The sequence below is a fragment of the Aythya ferina genome, assembly GCF_964211825.1.
Source record: "Aythya ferina genome assembly, chromosome: 20".
NCBI classification, from domain to species: domain Eukaryota; kingdom Metazoa; phylum Chordata; class Aves; order Anseriformes; family Anatidae; genus Aythya; species Aythya ferina.
The window spans coordinates 10,260,740-10,281,373 of NC_140318.1; the positions used below are offsets into that span (position 1 = coordinate 10,260,740).

At 47.4% G+C, this 20,634-nt stretch overlaps 2 protein-coding genes across 6 annotated transcripts in view; one reads left to right on the forward strand and one right to left on the reverse strand.

Moving 5' to 3' along the window:
- Positions 1–1,322: 1,322 nt before the first annotated feature.
- RPL12 (ribosomal protein L12) lies at positions 1,323–4,000 on the reverse strand. Of its 2 annotated transcripts, XM_084494437.1 has the most exons (7): positions 3,784–4,000; positions 3,622–3,695; positions 3,403–3,501; positions 2,680–2,761; positions 2,145–2,231; positions 1,504–1,616; positions 1,323–1,414 (listed from the first exon to the last, which is right to left on the reverse strand). In XM_084494437.1, exons 1-7 carry the CDS (start codon positions 3,818–3,820, stop codon positions 1,409–1,411), a joined length of 498 nt encoding a protein of 165 aa, XP_084350563.1. In that variant the 5' UTR covers positions 3,821–4,000; the 3' UTR covers positions 1,323–1,408. The 2 variants fall into 2 exon arrangements, with proteins under 2 accessions (XP_084350563.1, XP_084350562.1); XM_084494436.1 differs by having other exon boundaries at positions 1,323–1,616; positions 3,784–3,963.
- The window catches only part of LRSAM1 (leucine rich repeat and sterile alpha motif containing 1), a 30,508-nt gene continuing 13,850 nt past the window's right edge, over positions 3,977–20,634 (forward strand). For 2 of the 4 annotated variants that reach the window (XM_084494432.1, XM_084494434.1), the window contains exons 1-11: positions 3,977–4,022; positions 9,450–9,632; positions 11,468–11,524; positions 13,126–13,170; positions 13,638–13,715; positions 14,624–14,692; positions 15,535–15,619; positions 16,763–16,884; positions 18,345–18,435; positions 19,521–19,651; positions 20,238–20,267. In XM_084494432.1, the coding sequence (XP_084350558.1) occupies positions 9,561–9,632; positions 11,468–11,524; positions 13,126–13,170; positions 13,638–13,715; positions 14,624–14,692; positions 15,535–15,619; positions 16,763–16,884; positions 18,345–18,435; positions 19,521–19,651; positions 20,238–20,267 (780 nt within the window). In that variant the 5' untranslated portion in view covers positions 3,977–4,022; positions 9,450–9,560. Of the gene's footprint in view, positions 4,023–9,449; positions 9,633–11,467; positions 11,525–13,125; positions 13,171–13,635; positions 13,716–14,623; positions 14,693–15,534; positions 15,620–16,762; positions 16,885–18,276; positions 18,436–19,520; positions 19,652–20,237; positions 20,268–20,634 lie in introns of those variants that run through there. The other 2 variants (XM_084494433.1, XM_084494435.1) reach the window with 2 other exon arrangements.

The window sequence follows — 20,634 nt, forward strand, 5'->3', positions numbered from 1 at the left end:
CCGGGATCTTTGGAGAATTTTGGTTTCACCCACACCCTCCAGCAGTACCACAGTAACAGCACCACAGTTCTCAGGTGTGAGAGCCAAGTATCGAATTCTGCAAAGTACAATGACTTCTAGCATCAAGCCTGAAACACAGGAACCTCTCCAGAAAACCATGATTAAATTACATTATAGCTGAGCTTGGAAGAGGTTCTTAACACCTCATCAGAAGGGGTGGTTTGGATTAGCCCCCCTTGGGGGTGTTTGCAGGGCCTTCCTCCATAGTTTTGCCAAAAAGTACATCTCATTTTGAATATGCAAGGCTAAACCTTTAACTTTCCTTGTGTTTTATAGCATACCTCTCCCCTATCCCCGGTTTTCAGCCAGGTTTCAGGTTGTTCCTTGGCAGGCAGTAAACTGGATTTACAGAACACTCATACAAAGGGAAATACCAACGCACACTGCTTATTTTTCTTTCAGAGACACCAGGACCTGGAGCGTATGATGTAGACAGGGGCTATCGAGCTTGCTTACCCAGCTCCCCCAGCATCACCATTCAAGGAGTCAGGAGACCCAAGAGACATGAAACCGGTCCCTTTACAACTTTTTGAAATGGAGAGGACCACAGGATTGTACTCGTAATCAAAGGGCCTGCTCCTCTTCTTTGAAGAATGCACAAAAGTTCATGTCGATCCTAGTGTGTACTTGTCCTGGTCACCAAAAAAATCCTGCCTCTGCTTCAAGGCACAATAAAAAGCTGAGCAAAGGATCCTATCTGTCTACAAGAGAAGGCCACGTTCCACACTATCAGGCACAAATGCTGAGTGAAGAGCTATGGCCTTAACAAGGACAGGCCTGGACATACAGCCACACGTAGGGTTTTATTTCTAACAGGGACAGAGTATTTTCATCCCACAAGCACACACAGCTACTCTTAACTCAGTTATGTGGACAGGCAACCTTAGGCACAGCAGCTCCAGCTGCTGAGGCACAGCAGCACACCAGGCTGTGCTGGCTCAGCAGAGGGGGACCTGTTACAATCCCACTCACCTGATGAAGGGCACTACCTGTAGCTGCTGGAGCTGTGCATCTGGCACTGCAAGAGCTCACACATCACAGGGGACAAGTTAACAGTGTTTGCCCTCTGCATCACATTGGAATATTTGCTCAAGGCAACTCTACTTTAAGTTCAAGGAAATTATCTCGGGGAAATGAGCATCCCACAGCTTCCAGTTTGTGTAAGAACCATCACCTTGGTACCTCTGCACAGGGCAGGCAGACCCTGGCCAAGACCTACTACACACAGCATGAGACAAGAACAAATTAAGCCAGTCACACTGTTTACAGACAGCTTGGTGTTTTATTAAGCATTTAAGGTGTTACAAAAAACCTTAAGGAACCTTCATTCGGCAACTTTTCTGCACTCTTAGCTCTGTTGAGAAAAGCAAATACAGCTCGTTAGTAAAGAGCCCTTTAGTAAGTAAATTAATACAGCAGTTTCAGCTAGAGATGGATACTTACAGCTGGGCACTCAATCACCCCGTTATTGATGTCATCGATGATATCATGTGGGTGCCTGCCATCAATGCTACAGCCCACAGACTGGGCAGTTCCAAGAATCTCCTTAATTGTCCCTGTAGTTAGAAGAAAGCTCATCAGTGCTTTAACACAGGAAAAAAAAAGCCAGTAGAGAACTCTATTCTAACACCCTCAGCTGTCTCACACTCCATTCCCTTAGAGGTCTGCAGCTACAGGGTTCAGAATGGGACAGCAGGCAGTTGAAGCCAGTTCTGGTGTACTCATTTCCAGAAGCATCCAGAAAAGCCCTTTATGTCTGTTACAAGCAAGCTTGGCGCCCAGACGGTTGCTGCCTACTACTCAGCCTCACACAGTGATGAAAGCAGGTACTGTAGCCAGGGCAGGAATGCTGAGGTGAATCCTGACACACACCCGTACCCTGCACTGCCTCCATCAGGAGGTAAGAGGCTGGCTGTGAGGTTGCTTGTGTACTAGAGCTGACAGTTCAGTGTCAGAGCAAACAATGTGTAGAAGGAGCTTCACCACCAGAGCCATGGGGCCACCCCAGGAATCAAACCAGAGACTGAGACACTCAGATCAAGCAGCAGGAGGACTCAGCACAAACCCCTAAGACCAGTACTTACCTGACAGCTCTCGAGCCAGGGATCTGTGCCTCATCTGCCGAGCAATGTTCACTATCTCATCGAAGCTGACACTGCCATTGTGCTTTACTGTGAAGCAAAGCAATGACACAGTAAGCTCACTGAAGCACAGCACACTTCCAGCTCCCCACACTCTGGTAGAGAAGCACCATTCCAGCACTCAGACACACAGAGACCAGAGGTTACGATCTACAGTGGCACCACCATAAAATCTCCTGTTCCCAGCCTTCGGCACAAAGTTACCCACAAGAATAACTCTGTTTCCTAGGTTGGCATTTACTGTCAGCTCACCTCTGGACTGTACTATCACTGCATTACAAGGCAGGTACAGTGGCGGGTGGCTATTCTAGTTGTCTTGAAGGTATACAAACTTGACTGTACATGACAAGCATATCCTGCTGCCCAATATAGCCCCCTGGCACTGGTCTGCCAGTTTATGCCAAACAATCTAGAGGCAGGTATATGCTCCCTCTTAGCACCAAATGACATTCGGAACTAAAATGAGAAGAAAACTTACTGTTTTTCTGCTTCTTCCTGTCACGGGGAGGCTCCTTCAGAGCTTTGATAATCAAGGCAGAGGCAGAAGGAACAACTTCTATCTGAATGAAAAGAGATTAATTCTTTTTTCCCCTCATCTCGGCAGGTAAATAATGCAGATACTTGACCTAGCAGTCAGTGTCTGGGGAGCTGGCTGCCTAGAACACTGCATTTCAGTCAGCTCAGTGGTTAGCACGCAGCCAGGTGTACTGGGCAGCACGTGGCCTCCTCCCGTGAAGCAGAGGCTTGTTCCCAGCCTTTCGGCACAGGCCTCTCCACAACCAGAAGAGAACTGCTTCCTGGGCTGGGGCTTCCTCTCAGCTCACCACTGGAATATACCAGCCACTGAATTCAAGACAGGTATAGTGGCGGGTGGCTGCAGGATGAGTTCGGGATTATTATTTTTTTTAATATTATTTCTGTGCTGCTTGATGCATTTTTCTAGGTCAAATGCTTTATGCACATACAGAATTACTGCGTCACTCATGCCAGGAGCACTCAGAAGGATCAGACAGCTTAGTTTTTGCCAAGGTCTTCCCCGAAGACCCCCACACGGCTCGCCGTGTGGAACTCATTTTATCCACCTCGGAAGGATGAAGGGCTGAGTCGACCCTGCCGGGATTTACGCTCGTGGCTGGGGCAAGCAGAGCTCCTTCCTGCTCAGCGCTTGCACCACGAAGCCATCCCTCGTGGCATCGAGTACCTGAGCTTGCCTGTTCTGGATGGTGAGCTTCACCGTGATCCTCAGCCCCTTCCAGTCACCCGTGGCCTTGGCGATGTCATCGCCGACTTTTTTGGGGGACTGCGAAGAACGGAGGCGTTAGAGACAAAAAAATAAAGCCCGGACAGCGGCGGGGGGGCACCGCACCTCGCCCGGCCGCCATGCCCGCAGCTCCCCGCCCCTCACAGCCCCGTCACCTACCAGCCCGAGGGGTCCGATCTTGGGGGCCAGAGCGGAGGTGGCGCCGACCTCCCCGCCGGTGCAGCGCAGGTACACTGCGGGCACAGCAACATCTCGTCAGACCGGGACGCGCCTCCCCCCGCTCCCTCCTGCCCACCCGCCGCCCCCCGGCCCGGCACGTACCGACTTTCACCTCCGTGGGGTCGAATTTGGGCGGCATGGCGGCGGGGCGCGGATGGCGGCGGATGGAGCCTGGTCCTGACGGGGCGGAAAGGCAGCGGGCGGCGTGGCGGCGGTGGATATACCCGCCGGGATCTCGCGAGAGGCCCCGACCGCTCGCGACATGGCGGCGGGGGCGGTGTCATGGCGGGGAGGGGGCTGTCATGGCGGGGGGGCGGGGCGCGGCATGGCGGAGGGGAGCGGTGAGCGGGGCCGGGCCCGGGGCTGTGGGGTGGGGAGGGTTGGGGATGTCGGACCCCCGGGTGAGGGAGTCTCGGGGGTCTCAGGGCGGGTGCTTGAGGGGCTGCTGCTGCTGCTGCTGCTGCTGCTGCTGGTGCTGTCGCTGCTGTCGTCCGCGGCTTGGGGCCGGCGCTGAGGAGCGAGGAGGAGGAGGATGAAGGGTGCGGGATGAAGGAGGCAGCGCAGCGGGGCCTGGCACTGGGGCGGGCGGCCCCACACAGCCCCGGCGGCTCTGCCCCCCAGGATGCCTCCTCCCTGCCTGCCCCCACCGCAGCCTCTGTGGGGCCCGGAGCGCTTTAAAAGTCGGGGTTCGGAGTGAAGCTTTTTGTAGGGCCGTGCTGCGATGTGGTTATTATTATTTTATTTTATTTTTTAATTAAAGCTTTGTTGTCGTTTTGCTCTCGATGTCCAAGCAGCTGCGGGCTGTACAACGCACGGGTGGCATTGCCCAGCCCGGTGTCCCCGCCCGTCCCCAGGCACCTGAGGGCTGCAGCTCGTGGGTGCTCGCACACGGCAGGGTGGGTGCCGGCCAGGCACCCGTGGGTAGTTCTCTCCGTGACTAAAATAAATAAAACTGCAGTGCATAAACTGTGGCCACATGCCAGCTTCTCTTCATTGACTGACGAGTGCTTGTCTCACCGCTCTGCAGAGCCAATGTCACAGGGAGGAACAGCTTTGCTGCCTGCAGATCTGATGTGTCTTTTCATTGAAGCAAGTTTTGACGTTTAATCCGTCTAATAAGTCTCTGATTCTTCGTCTTCTGCCCCAGAGCGGTTCTTTCCCTGTTCAACTGTCTATCCTTCAGCCTTCATATCTTTTTATTTTCTTGGGTGAAAATGAAATGATTTTCTACTGTCCATATGATTAATAAACGGTGTCTAGCTGTAACAGAGAAAGGTAAGAAGGGACAAGGAGACGCATAAGTCCTCAGCAAAGTGTTCTTCAGCAATGTTATTGTTACCTTGCTGCATGTACCCTTGTCCTGGTTTCTCATGTTTAAATTTACTTCTTTTGTTTCCATCTGTGATGTTGGACCTTTGTTTATGGCTCTTGATTGCGTTCCTGGATTTCCTAACTGAATCTCCTGACAATTACCTTCCTTTCTTGCCTAATCTTCTGATTTTTTCCCCTTACCCATCCCTTCTGGCTTGCCTTGACTGGTGAGTCTGTTGACTCCATGGTGAGCAGAGACAGTGCGGGCAGTGAGGGGGCCGCAGTGAGCGCTCCACAGAATTGTAGCGTTGGAAGGGACCTGCAAGGGTCATTGAGTCCAGCTCCTACTTTGGGCATAAGAGGGTTTATAAGCTTTGGAAAAGTGGGCAGGCCACTAAGGAGGACTTTAAAGAAGTAGCGAGGCTGTGCAGGGACAAAATTAGGAAGGCCAAAGCTCATCTGGAGCTCAATCTGGCTACTGCCGTTAAAGATAACAAAAAATGTTTCTATAAATACATCAACACAAAAAGGAGGACTAAGGAGAATCTCCATCCTTTACTGGATGCAGGGGGAAACTTAGTTACAAGAGATGAGGAAAAGGCGGAGGTGCTCAATGCCTTCTTTGCCTCAGTCTTTAGCGGCAATACCGGATGTTCTCTGGATACTCAGTACCCTGAGCTGGTGGAAGGGGATGGGGAGCAGGATGTGGCCCTCATTATCCATGAAGAACTGGTTGGTGACCTGCTACGGCACTTAGATGTGCACAAGTCGATGGGGCCGGATGGGATCCACCCAAGGGTACTGAGGGAACTGGCAGAGGAGCTGGCCAAGCCACTATCCATCATTTATCAGCAGTCCTGGCTATCGGGGGAGGTCCCAATCGACTGGCGGCTAGCAAACGTGACGCCCATCTACAAGAAGGGCCGGAGGGCAGACCCAGGAAACTACAGGCCTGTCACTTTGACCTCAGTGCCAGGAAAGCTCATGGAGCAGATCCTCCTGAGAGTCATCATGCAGCACTTGCAGGGGAAGCAGGCGATCAGGCCCAGTCAGCATGGCTTTATGAAAGGCAGGTCATGCCTGACGAACCTGATCTCCTTCTATGACAGAGTGACGCGCTGGGTGGATGAGGGAAAGGCTGTGGATGTGGTCTACCTTGACTTCAGCAAGGCTTTTGACACCGTCTCCCACAGCATTCTCCTCAAGAAACTGGCTGCTCTTGGCTTGGACTGGCGCACGCTTCGTTGGGTTAGAAACTGGCTGGATAGCTGGGCCCAAAGAGTCGTGGTGAATGGAGCCAAGTCCAGTTGGAGGCCAGTCATTAGTGGCGTCCCCCAGGGCTCGGTGCTGGGGCCGGTCCTCTTTAATATCTTCATCGATGATCTGGACGAGGGCATCGAGTGCACCCTCAGTAAGTTCGCAGATGACACCAAGTTAGGTGCGTGTGTCGATCTGCTTGAGGGTAGGAAAGCTCTGCAGGAGGACCTGGATAGGCTGCACCGATGGGCTGAGGTCAACGGCATGAAGTTCAACAAGGCCAAGTGCCGGGTCCTGCACCTGGGGCGCAATAACCCCAAGCAGAGCTACAGGCTGGGAGAGGAATGGTTGGAGAGCTGCCAGGCAGAGAAGGACCTGGGAGTGATGGTGGACAGTCGGCTGAATATGAGTCAGCAGTGTGCTCAGGTGGCCAAGAAGGCCAACGGCATCCTGGCTTGTATCAGGAACAGCGTGACCAGCAGGGCTAGGGAGGTGATCGTCCCCCTGTACTCAGCTCTGGTGAGGCCGCACCTCGAGTACTGTGTTCAGTTTTGGGCCCCTTGCTACAAGAAGGACATGGAGGTGCTTGAGCGGGTGCAGAGAAGGGCGACGAAGCTGGTGAGGGGCCTGGAGAACAAGTCCTACGAGGAGCGGCTGAGGGAGCTGGGCTTGTTCAGCCTGGAGAAGAGGAGGCTCAGGGGCGACCTTATCGCTCTCTATGGGTACCTCAAGGGAGGCTGTAGCGAGGTGGGGGTTGGCCTGTTCTCCCACGTGCCTGGTGACAAGACGAGGGGGAATGGGCTTAAGTTGAGCCAGGGGAGTTTTAGGTTAGATGTTAGGAAGAACTTCTTCACTGAAAGGGTTGTGAGGCACTGGAACAGGCTGCCCAGGGAAGTGGTGGAGTCACCATCCTTGGAAGTCTTTAAAAGACGCTTAGATGTAGAGCTTAGGGAAATGGTTTAGTGGGGACTGTTAGCGTTAGGTCAGAGGTTGGACTCGATGACCTTGAGGTCTCTTCCAACCTAGAAATTCTGTGATTCTGTGATTCTGTGTGATTTCAGTAGTTTGAACTTATTAAAAAGTTAGCAAAGAGGGATGTCATGAAAAGAATTGTGAAACTGCTGGATTCTGATTCTAGCACCCTGAATTATTTTTTGCCACCTGCTGCTGCATCTCTTGGCTTGTTCTGGTAGATGAGTGTGACAGCAGTACAGTGAAGCAGGGCAGATCTTTGTCTCTGTTTCTGGAATGAAATGGTGGCCATTTCCTTGAATCCACGTAGGCTAAAGTTGTATCTTGCTTTAACAATAAGGATTTATCTACATAAAACTCTTTGTTTCTGGTAAGGCTCTCCTTGCATGAGGAACAGCTCTGACTCTCCTGTGGCTACATGCTTTTCAGTGTAGTCTGAGACCAATTTGTAGCTGCTGAGCTGGCAGAGAACAATCTTTTTTTTTTAAGTGTAACATGAGCTTTAGTGAACACTAAACCAACTCCATTGTGAAACTGTGCCGTTTGCTGGTGACACATTTGGGGGACGTATTGGTGAAATATTGATTCTTTCGTATTGCTTTTTAAACGATGTTTGAAAAAGTTATTAAAAACAAACAAACAAACAAACAAAAAAACCACCTTCCAGTGCAAGTTTCGTAGAGTGTGTCTCGACTTGGGCTTTTGGCAGCTGTAGCTCCTGCTTAGGCCATGCAGTGCTGATCCCCGCGTACCCCGGGGCTTCCTGCCCAGCCGGTAGCTCCCCCCTTCTGGGCTCACTGCTGCAGTTCTGCATTTCTCTGCCTTACCCCACTCTTACCCCCAAGCAGGATTCAGTCCCACCTGTGTCAGCTCTTTGTGAAGCCCTCTTCCAGCAGCAGTTCCAATTCTAACTTTCTGCATTGCTGGTTTCTGCCCAGTCTCCCCATTTTTTGTCCAGCCTTACTTTTCTGCCGTTCCTTCAGAATCTGCCAGCACACTCCCTATTTCTCCCCTGCTGAGTCAGAGCCTTCTTCCAGAATCAACTCTGGTTTCTGTTACCCCTTCATCCACCCCCAGGTGTGATTTCAGGAGGCATCTTAGCGCAATCTGTTCTTTCCTCTCCTGGTTCAATTTCTTTTTCCGTTGCATCAGCCCACATCTTTGCATACAGTCTGGTTGAATTGACAGAAAAACATTCTTCATCTCTCAGTCCCACAGTGACCCATTTTGGGGAAGATCTGACTGCCCTGTAAGCCCTGGCTGGAGGCAGCAAACGTGTAGGGCTGCAAAGGGCAGGAGGAGCTCAGCTGGGTGCTGGAGACACACAGCCTGGGTGAAGCGCAGGAGTCCAGGGGAGGCAGATGGCTCACCCCAGCACATCTTGGGGACAGTGATAGGCTCTGGTTTGTAGTCAGTTTTTCTGAAGTTAGGTTATTTTGGCTTTGCAGGCAGCTATTAGACTATTGGAAATTAATTTTGCTTTATAGGCCTATTAAAAATGTGACTTGAAGTTACTGATATTTAAGCAGTGTCTCTTCATCTAGCTGGGTGACTTAAATAGAAAAACTATTGCTGCACAACTGCTTCTGTGCAGAAAGCAAATGAACCAAGTGTTTTGTTAACTTGAGATAACCCCTGTCCTAACCTTTAAGGTCCTGGCCTCTTACAGTGGAGCTGAGAAGCAAAGCAAGCTTAGCTTGGGTGTCCCGACTCCTGTGTCTGTCCAGAGCCCCAGGGAACCAGTTGTCATGGGCTGTGTGATGTGCCAGAGGGGGCCCTGCTGTAGCCAGCAGTCATGAAGTCCCCTTCCAACAGCTGCCTGTATTCTGGTCTGCATTGGGGTCTTGCCTGGTCTTACCTGCACTGGAAGGTGAAGGCAGCGATGTTGCTCTCAGTTAGCAATTGTTCACGTTTCTAAACTAGCTTTATTCTATATTATTTTACAATTGCTTATTATTGTGCCAGAATTTGTCCTAGAGTGGACCCAGTGTTTTCCTGATCACTCAAACAGCCTTTGTCTGTATGTGTTTCACCTGGTCTTAGTTTATCTTGTGCAGGGATGACAAGACCCTCTGCCAGTCTCAGAGGTACACTGGTGTTTTTGTGACTCACGTTAACACTTCTGCTGCAGAGGTGTGATGGCTCTGCCTGTTTGATCAGAACAAAGAAAGTCTTAAAAAAAGATAACTGCTGAGATCTTTTTTTTTTTTTTTTTCCTCACTTCTTAGAGTGCAGTTCTGTAGTCCAGGTTCCCTGCAAACACATGTTCCAGGAACCACCAGCCTTTATTTGTGCTGATAGTTTGTGCCATTGAGACGGAGCTATAATCACAGCTGAAGATGCCGCTCTTCTTCCGTAAGAAGAAACCCAGTGATGATGCTCGGAAGCGCCTTGAATACCAAATGTGCCTGGTAAGCAATGTTGACATCTCTTCTGTTCCCCGCACCTAGTCCTGGATGCACAGTGACTCGGTAGGCCCCTTGCGTTCCCAGTAACTGTATTACTGATCCCACCAAGTCTACAGGTTGTGTCCCTAGCATATGTCAGAGAATTCCTGCTTGCCTGGTCCGCCCTTTCCTTCCCCTCCACATGTCCCCACCGTGCTACTTCTTTCCCTCTCTGCCCCTGTGGTTCCATGTAATGTCCACCCCACCGCATGCCTCGTCCCCATCCAGGACCTCATCCATCCTTTCTCATCCACGCCACTTCACTATGACAGATCTCCCAGTTTGCCTTTCCTAGCAAGGATCCTGTGCCATCTGCTTTCCCACCATGCTTGGCTTTTCTCATGACCCTCTTTTGCTTTTCATTATTATTTCTACCTGTCATTCAGAGGACTAACTTGTTAGACACAGCTGGGGCAAGGCTCAGCTCAAAGACAGTTTTGGTTATACAGACAGTTTTTGTTTGGTGTCATCAGTGAGTTCACTAACTGGAGGATTGTAGATGTACTTACTGATAAGGTACAAGTCTCTGTTCCCTGGTGCTCTTTCCTGCTTTTCTGGTGTCTCTGAATCCATAGAGATTTGTCCACCAATACATGAAATTTGGAGTGGTCCACATGTGGTCCACATCTAGTAAGAGAAGTTATGAATTCAATGTAAGGTTTCAAAGATAGACAAACACAAAGTTTTTTCCTGGACTAGCATTTGGCCAGGATTCTCTGGGGTGGAGCCTCAGCAGGTTGCTGTCATGCCAGTCAGGTCAGCAGAACTACCTGTCTGACAGCAGCCATGGATTTAAAGCAATCTTCTTTTGAATCATTTTACCTATTCTGCTGTAGGAACATTGCACAGACCAGTGCTGTGTTCTACCCCAGAGGCAGCTCTATTTTACGAACGACAGAATTATTCCTTGTTGGATGTCAGTAAGGCAGTTTGGAAAGGAAAGCTCTGTTACATACCAATAATTAAAACAGTTTTACTGTATTTATTCAGTTTGTAGGGTTTCTGTCCAGCTCCTGTGGGGATGGAGAGGAATAACTTCATCAGTCTATTCTAGGATTCGTTCTGTATTGCATATACATAGTCTTGGGTCAGAATATCAAGTTCTGAAAACTTACTGGAGGCACTCCCACAAGCAGGTTTTGTTGCCTCATACAGCATCTTGTGAAATGACTCCAGAGACGTAATGCTGCTCACAGCTGTATTTGTCCAATTTCATCACTATTAGCAGCTACTTTGGGTCTGTCATGGAGAGCCACTTTTGTCCAGAAACAGTGAATCCTTGCTTCTTCTTGGACAGCAAAGTTGGCTCTGCAAGTCGACTGGAAGCAGAAAGGCAACAGCAGTTATTTTTGTTTCTCCATGCAGTGTGGAAGGTCCATCATCTGGGTGAGACACGCCAATGACACAAAAGGCTCTTCACAGGCTAGGAGGGCACTGCTGTGGCTCATAGCAAGTGCGTCACTGGTGCTTGAGAACCCATCGTTTCCATTCTGTATGCTTTCAGTTAAAATTGCAGAATTAGGATGTGATTTGGTTCTTCATGCACAAATTCATTCATAGCACCAAGACGCGTTTTTTTTTTTTTTTCTGCAGTTTGGCTTCCTGGTTGCTTTTGATTACTGCAGTTATAGCAGCACCCCCGTTACTCCTGGTGGTTTCATCAAATTGCCTATTTGCAGCAGAGAACTGTAACTACATTTTGTAGAGAGGGGCCGGTTGAGTAGTTCTGTCAATATGCAGCAAGAAGCCATTTACGTCTGCGTGTTCTAACTCTCCGGATGCACATCTTCTCTTTTCAGGCAAAAGAGGCTGGTGCCGATGATGTTCTTGACATATCTAAATGTGAACTTTCAGAGGTATGTTCTCTACAACTTCTGATCTTAGCTGACAGGTCTGATTTCTCAGTCTACTCCTTGTTACCTTGTATTATGTCTACAAGATTCGAGACAGAAATGATCTTGGGCCTGCTTCACTTCTTACTATGTGTGTTGAGTTCTGTCTTTGAGGCATGGGCTTCCTTCTCTTTTTCATCCTGCCCTATTTGATGCTTCCACACTAATGCTGTATTGGGAATCCTTTTTCATTTGACAAAATGGGAAGGGCAGAGCAGTCTCAGACGCTCCCTGGTATGACAAATTATGGTAGTCACAAGGAACTTTTTTTTGCAAAAAGCTAACTATTTCTAAGTTAGAGCTACAAAGTCTGCCACTTGCACTTATTTTCTCTGTAAGTGCAAATCCCTGGTTCCAGGTTGCTGGTTAAGGATCAAAATCTCACTTCCAGTTTGGCTTCTGGTATTGTAGCCAACTAAATTAGAAACGAGCTGGCTACTGGAGTGTGAGTGGTTGGTGACAGATTGCCAGGCCGTCAGTGGAGGTACAGGTTTGCATTCTGGCAGCTAGGCAACCCTGTTAAGCGGAAGCCCATTGCTATTTGACACCCAGTTTTATTTATTTATTTATTTATTTATTGTTTCTAAAACATTTGTACCTGTGCAGCCTTTTGTCACAGGATGCCTTTACCAAGCAAGCTACTAGATATTGTATTGCTCTTTGAGGAGAGATTTGGGATCATCCAGGAGAGTATAGCTGTCTACTGTGCAGCATGAAATGGCTTTTCTGTCTTTGGGATGTTTTGTTCCAAGATCAGAAGCCAATGGCATCTTGTGTGTAGTTTTGTGAGCTGTGTGGGACAGTCTGTAAGCCAGTCTGGGTAAACGGGTGGCAGACAGAGGATGTGTACTGAATTAGTTCCATTCATAGCTGCAGCTGGTCTTGGATTCCAAGCTGCTCCTTTTGGATTGGTACCCTAAAACTCCGTCTTGCTGTTTCTTTTTAGCCTTAGTAGTTTAATAAATAATGCAAGCCATGAGTTTGGCCTTAAAATTAACTCTGAAATTAGAGACAAGGCAATGATTTAGCCAATAGCAGTTCATTCTGCAGAGCAGGTGACAATGCTCAGAGCTGGCATGGGCTGAATTTGCTGGAATATCACTTCTGATAATCATTTCTGATTGCCCCTCTCCTGCAGAGCCTAGCACACATGAAGACACTCAGTCCTGATGTTGCTCACCTTTGTCACTTAGCCCACTGCAGCATTTGCCAAGGTTACAAAACCACAGAATACGTTTATGTGATGACCAAGTGAAAATATGCCTGAACTCTTGAGTCATCGGTACATTGAATATTAAGTAACACAGGACCTGGACTCCTGCCTAAGCCTCAGTCTGTTCTGCGCTCTGTGCTGTGCTGTCATGTTGTGGAGAGCCACTACAAGATGCTTAAATGGAAGCTAACCAGAAAGTGCTGGCATCCTGGGCCAAAACAAGTGGCAAGAAATTTTGAGTATTATGTGCATTTTCATTAAAAATTATTCAGACTTTACCGGTGGATACCGTATGAGTGCTTAGAAATATAGTATCTTGTGAAGACTGATGGGACTATTTTTTAATTTTCAGGTTCCTTACGGGGCCTTTGCAACTTGCAAAGTCTTGCAAAAAAAGGTAATGTTACAACCCAGTATTGTTAGATGGTTCTGTTCTTATGCTTGAATATTACTGTTATATTTGAAATAACTGCATTTGGTTATTTATGTGTTGTTTCAGAAGTTTGCTTGTGATGCATTTGGCTATTTGTACGATACGAAATTGAGAGCTATTTGGGCAGAACTAATCATTTGTGTGTGCTTTAGATATAATTTCTTTCATGAAAGATGAGATGATTAGTTCTATCTTAGCCTATCTAATGATTTGGATTTCTCATTAAAATAACTAAACTCTTGTTTAGATCTCACATTAAATGTTTGACCTATGAAAATCCATTTGCTATTTTACTATTTTACTATTTTGGGTGATACTGAATAAGATACTGAACTCTTATGCAACCTCTGCAATTAAGTCTTAACAAATGTGCTTGTTCTAGACTGTGGTGTCTCTTGTGCTCATGTGTCAATGGGATTTTTCCTCCTCAGGTGCTGATTATTCATACAAATAATCTTACATCTTTAGTTCCAAAGTCCTGTAGTCTTCTGAGTCTCATAACTGTGAAGGTAATTGTGACTCTTAACTGTTAATTTGCAACCTCTTTTCCTTGCATTCTAGCTGCATTAACCCCCCCAGAAAAAGAAATCTTCCTGTCTGACTGTTGTTCCCAGAAATTGGTAACAAAATGTGAAACCTTCCTTTCCTAGGATTACAGATCAGCCACCTCCAAAGTAAACAGACAGTGGTAGCTGAGTGCTTTGTCTAAAATCATAGGGAGTCCTAGGATTCAGTTATCCTCTGCACTACCTCACACTTCCCCCTCAGCAGCCTCTCACAGCTCATTGGAAAAGCCAAGAGTGGAGCGTGTTGTGGGGTGGGTCCCTCTCTTTCCGTCACTGGTGGGTCACTTGAACGTGAACGAAACTGGTGAAGGGGGACAGTGTGTGACAGGGCAGTGTCGCTGTTCCTCTCATATAATTGGTGAGGGCTTTCAGCTCCACCACCCTTGTGCCGTGTTTCCACAAGAGCCAAGGTCATTCCAGCAGATCACTGCCCCCCAGAGTAGGATACCTCCAGGGGTAGTCCTGCTCTTTTGCTGTGCTGGTGCTGGTATTGGTCCTTCCATGGAGCAGTTCAGCTCACTGACCCTACAGAAAACATTTTTTTTTCTGCCAGGCTGGTTTCTTGGGGATGATTTAGCCACTTGGCTCATCGAGTTTTGAGGAACGGTTCCCTTGGTGTCACTCCTGTCCCTAGTCATCTGTTTCTTTTTATCAGTGTATAGATGCTGGAGTTCTCATAAGATCTGCAAGAGTTAAGAGTTAAGTGCCTATGTCTCATTGAAAACTAAAGCCACTTTTTGAAGCTCTGTTGGAAGAAAATAATTTTAATTGCTTGGTGATTCATGACCTATCATTCTAGCACCATAGCTTCTTTCCCCAACATTGTCTGGTGAAATTATCTTCTCTTCCAGGTTCTAGATCTGCATGATAACCAACTGGCATCACTTCCTATTGATATTGGTCAGCTAACATCTCTTCAGGTAAAAGATTTGCTCTATCCCAGGTGTCTGTAAAAGGCACATTAAGAGACAGCATGAATATGGGGTTCCACTGCTGTTTGTTTTATAGTTAGCTACAATTTAAATGGTGATCCTTAAAGCATCAGATCTGTGTCACTGGCTTTATTGTTGCTGTGTTGAACTGGCTTGTTGGAGAGGGAGACCAGGAGAAGAGCATGCTGAATTATATAGTCCCTGCTTAGTGCAAGGGCTGTTAGTCCAAATAGTTCACACTGTGCCAAGCAAGGGCTGTGAGCAAGTGGAGCTGGAGATTCCAATCCAGTTGGATTCCTAAAATATTCAGATTTTACCATTCTCCCTGGTGTGATTATGTTGAGAACTCAGCGCAGTGTGTCACAGTGCTCCTCTGAGGATCCCCTCTGTTTGGGGGCACACCTTTGGGTGCATGGCATTACTGTTCAGTCACTTGCTCTCCTGTGTGCACTGGGCTGGGGGAGTGTGGCCTGGGAGGAAGGGACACTCAGCTTTCCTGTTTCTGCATCTGCATTCAGCACCTACTTTGGCTGTTGGCTGTGAATACATGCGGTAGCTAGATGTATCAGGATCCAGGGTTCTAGAAAATGAACTCTCTGGGTTTTCAGCCTATGGATCTAAGCAGTATTAATAGACATGCGTTTTTCCTTGTCAGATGATTAAGGGTTCATTCTAATAGCCTTTTAATTCTTATAACCTAGAAGACAGTATCTAAAATGACTTCCAAATTGGCCTTCTGGGCCTGAAGGTAGTCCCAACAGCATAGATGTATAGAAAACCTGAGAATTGTATAAATAATATCTTTAATATCTTTTCTGTTAATACCTTAGGTCCTAAACCTTGAACGGAATCTCTTAAAATGTCTTCCACAATCTATAGGAGATCTTGCCCAGCTCCAGATCCTCAATGTGAAAGGTATGGTATGTTTTGTCTTGGTGCTCTGGGCAAAGCACCATTTATTTTCTGGGTTGTGTTGAGCTGCATTAGGAATTATACTTTTGAACCAAGGCAGGAACCAAATGGTTTACATTATGAATGTTAAAGAAGAACATGAGACAGATTTCAATTCAAAAATTTCTGTGAGTTATTGGTAATAACTATGGTTGTTTGACTGCTTCTTAACAAATAAACACACTATCTGCCTTGATTTCCAGGCGTATGGTTCAATCCACGGCTCTTGGGTCAGACAATTTTCATCAGATGATAATTTCATTCATCCCACTTCCTTTTTTCAAAGGAGAGTTTGTTGGGTCATCATGCCTGATCTCAAGAGCCAAAAGCTTCTCTGTGTGTCTGCATGTTGCCAGCACTTTAATGCCCAAGCTGACTCATTTCTGCGATGAGGGCTGTGAAGAGGGCTCAAGGCACACATCTTCCTTCAGAAGCATGAGACCCATACAGAGCTGTGCACCCAGAGCTCAGTGCTGTCAGCCTGTGTAACCTTCCAGGTTTGCACAACCCTAAAACTAAGGTCACAATTGTATCTTTTTTTAAGACTCTTGGACATTTTCCCCATACACCATGCCATAAATCTGGGAGAAAAAGGAGCCTTTGTTACAGGGAGTTATTGCTGAAACAGGGAAGAAGGTGGAGGGCAAGGAACTCGGAGGTGTGGCTCAGCTTGTTGCTGTATCCATCTGCAACATCTGGCCTCTGACCTCTGGATTTGCAGTCTCAGATTCAGTTCCCTTTCTCTTGTCTCTGGGATTTACACTGAGGGAGGGAAGGCTCCATATTATGAATATTCTCCTAATAAAGAGCACAGGTGGAGTCTGTCACAGTAACCTCAGCTGAGAAGGCTGTCTTGGCTTGTGGAAGCGTTGCTGGATCTGTGCAATTGGGCTGTGTACAAGTCAATCTTGATCCCCACTTGCCTTGGTTGGCAATAGCAGTATTTGGAGTCCTGGTGTGCCCCATGACAACCCCATCCCTGTACCAGAGTACAGAAAGTGGCTCACAGGTGTCTCTTACAAGTACAGTTTGATGTTCCAGTAGATGAACGTGCTGGGTGCAGCTTTGGTAAGGGTGCATGGCACTAAATGACTTTTCCCCCTGTAGGCAATAAGCTGAAGGAGCTGCCTGCCACTGTGAGTGGCTTGCGGAGTTTGCGCACTCTGGATATCAGCGAGAACCTCCTGCAAGAGCTGCCCCGGGTGCTGGCTCACATCCGCACGCTGAAGGTATGCACCCAGCCAACTGTCTCTGTCTCTCCCCTGTTTGCTCTGCTGCAGGCTGCCTTCCTTTGTACTTGCTCTATACAACAATACATTTAGCATAGAGAATAAACTTTTAGTGCTTGGGCAGCACTTATTGTAGGGGATTGTAACTTGGTTATATGTGGTTCATGGTGTCTAAAGTTAGTCTTGCATATTCTTCTTGCTTTGTTCTTTTCTGATCACTTTTTGCCATGGCTTAACTATGGCAAAAGTAATCCACAGGGACTAAGCCTCCAAGTATTTTCTACCACAGCTGCCTCCGAGAGCACAGACTGTGCCTGTGGACTCAGATTGACTCAGGCACTTTCCACTGAGGCTGATTCTGATTGAGCAGATTTTCTGAGGTATTTCTGATGAGGCTTTTGCCTCTGTTGCCATGATAGATCTCTGACTCACTGTCAGCCTCCGTAGGTTTCTGGATCCCTGGAGAGCACTTTCAAAATGATACAAGCATCAGGATTTTTATGGACATGTTGCCTTCTGGCTGCCAAACTTGTCAGCACTAAACTGTGCAAATGTCAGGCAACAGGGCTGACTCAGACACCAGCACTGAGGATAGGAATAAATGCTGTCCTGTCTTGAGCACACATTAGGCTTCACTTCTGCTGTAGGCAGTCTTTGAGATTAGGGATCTGTGCAGCTTGCATCCATGTGTTTCTTGATAAAGGATTTCTTTTTTGGGCCTTCCTGCTAAGCTCTGCTCAACAGGAGGCAACATTAGGGCCTTTTGTTAGCCATAGGAGAACAAAGCAGAAGGTGGTCCTTCCACTGGTTCTTACTGGTACCCCTCTTCTCCCAGTGCCCTTTGCATCACCATTCTTCCCGTGTGTCACGCTTAAAGGCTCCGGCACACAGCAATGTAGTAGAAAATGCCTGTAATTGAGAAGTGCTGTGCTCTTTTGTGCTTAAAGACAAAATAGACATGTTTGCATGAGGGGAACGTTCCACTGAAGAACCAGCTGAGAATTTCCTAAATAAGGGACAGCAGAATTAACACTGCTCTGAGAGTTGTTAAACACCCAGCAAAAGTTCAATATAACCTTGCATTTATGTCAGATTTTAGGGTAATGTGAAATTATCACCTCATAAGTGAAATTCCATGGACCTGCAAGGCTAACTGGTTCTGCTACCAGCAGAAAATATGATCTGGCAGATTTCCTTTCCCTTTTAATAAATTTAGGAATTCATCCAGATATGACATTAAATATTCCATCCACCTCCCCATGGTCTTTGAGAAGTCTTAAAGCTTTGCGGAGGAAAACACTAGCACTGTTACCACCCTGAGACAAATGTTCTGTGGTTTGGTTGTTACTGGGTACAAGTCAAATCTTGCAGTTCACTTTCCTGGGTCCCCAGCCTTGAAGCAGTTGGACTCCGGCTGGGCTGTGAGAATAAACTGGAGCTCTGTGTGTTCTGTTTTGGAGATGCTGACCCTGGACGCTTCTTCCATGACCTACCCATCAGCTGATATTTGCAGTGCAGGTACAGAGTCCATTCAGCAGTTCCTCTGCAAAGGTAAGCAAGAAAAGTCTATGGATGCTGGTGAGAACTTGGGGGACTGTGCTGTGCTCTAATTAGGTGTTGTGGCACGTACAAAGATTGTATTTACAAAGGACAAATATCAGGTTAGCTCTGCCTCAGGTGTTTTCTGATGCTCTGCACATGGGGCAGGCAGTTCAAGGAGTTATGTGTAAGTTCTTGCTGGCAGACAGCAAAACAGGAGTCCTTCACTGAGGCTTACTTCTCACTTGCAAACTGAAATTTATGATGGTTTTGTTAAACATTGGAACAGTTGGGTCATGGACTTTCTGAGTGACCATAAGAAGTCATTGCCTCTCTGTGCTTTTGTTTTCTCATTTGTATTTTCTCCAGTGGGAGGGTTAGGCACTGCGCAGGCACAGCTGACCCTGCCTTGGGACTCAGTAGTCACTTGAGGTCCCTTGTAACCTTATTTTCTGTGAGAAAGGGTGTGAGGGCCTGTGAGGGCTGATGTGTTCCTAAAAGAAAGATGGAACCAGATGGAAAACTCAGAGGACAAAGACAATGTACTGTGAGTTTATAAAACACTGTATTTAATACAGACAGGAAGGTCTGGCAGAGATTCTGTGCAGGAGAAATGCTTTGTCAGACATTGTCCTAATCCTTGACATAAAAGGATGGTCAGAACTTATTTTAGTGTGGGCAGCAAACTCTTTTGCAGCACCACTAAAGTGAACATGCCTGTACCTGTGTAAAGGAAGCTTTTCTCTCTGAGTAGGTCAGCAGAGCACTGGCCCAGCTCCAAGTGCTCAGTCTGTTTCTGGAGGGAGTTCTGTCCTGTGATTTTAGAAGTGGGAATGGCACTCTCAGCTTCTGTGCTTCCCTTCTGCACAGCCTCCTGCGTGCTGTTGTTTAATTGCCTTCCCGGTGGGAATGGGATGGCACTATCTCCTCTCACAGCTTCTTGTTGCTAGACCCGAGCTGAAAGCTCTTGTAGCTACCCATCGATGCCTGGGGAGAGGGTAGCTGGAAGCTGTCTCACACACAGGCCAGCCCTCAGTTGTGCTGCCAAGGAGGTCTTTAGGCACCAAATGCCTTGTTTTGTGTCTGATCTCTTCCAGAGTGCGGAATTGCGTACTACCCTCCCTCACAGGATGCGCTCCCTGCGCTGGAGAGCGATGGAGGAGAAACGTCAGTGGATGGGGTGGACAGGACAGTGCAAAAGTACTTGGAGGAGGAGAACAAGTGGCAGGTGAGGCTCTCTGCAGAGAGCTGTCTCCATCCTTGGAGATATTCATAACTTGTTAGGGCAAGGCCTGGAGCAATCTGCTCTGACTTTAAATTCAATGCTGTTGTGAGCAGGTTGGAGTGCAGACCTCCGGAGATCTCTTCTGACCCATTTTTTTCTATGATTGTGCATATTTTCTGAGCTGTGTCAGTTTTAATCATTATCTTGAAAATGATGCATCCAAGGGACAGTAATGACAGTGTGATACAGTGTTTGCAGCATGGTACCACGTTTTTAATAATGTCTTGGGGGACAGCAAACTGCAGAAGCACCTTGTGATTTGCAGCCAAGTGTTGGATATCGCCAGCCCTTCCTGGGAAAGATGAGGCTGGCCTGTAATTTTGACAAACTGTGTTAATTCCTGTGCTATTTGTCAACTACAGAGTAAATTTCTCTGCCCCTGAAGAAACATAAATGACTGGGCTTTGTGGATATGTTAATCTTCTTGTGCTTTTGGTTGATGTCTTTACTCAGGGGAAGATATAAAGTGGGCTAATAATGTCTACAAAAATTTGCTCCTGGGAGTAAATATTTGCTGTTTATTTTTCAGAACAAATTCTTGGACTATGAGAAGAGAAAGGTAAGGATGAACCCCTGCAAGCACTTTGTCTGCAGAGTAGGGCCACTCCTATTTCTTGTTTTCCATTTCTTTATTTGTTTTTTCAGCCAAAACAATGTTTTGAGAACTGAGATCTTGCAGAACTCCCCCCAGACCTGCTCATTCCTCACCGCAGAATGCAGGCAGTAGTGTGGGGAAATCTGTGACTGAGTTGTCTGACACATACAGCCCATGAGCTGCAGAGTCTCTCAGGAGTGAGCAGTTCCAGTTCTCTCAATTTTTGTTGTATGGGTTGGTGCCCTGGGATGTTGGCTTTGTGACTATCAAATGAGTTGTGGGGAGTTTGGAGACTGTCATAAAAAGAACAGCAGTCTCTGCTTCACAATTT

Bases quoted from the DNA above. Each gene is read 5' to 3' on its own strand.
- RPL12 (XM_084494436.1), bottom strand. From the start codon at position 3,820: ATGCCGCCCAAATTCGACCCCACGGAGGTGAAAGTCG. The intron at 3,696-3,783 runs GTACGTGCCGGG...CTGTGCCCGCAG, and splicing joins CCCCACGGAGGTGAAAGTCG to TGTACCTGCGCTGCACCGGC. The intron at 2,762-3,402 runs GTACTCGATGCC...CTTTTCATTCAG, and splicing joins TCCAGAACAGGCAAGCTCAG to ATAGAAGTTGTTCCTTCTGC.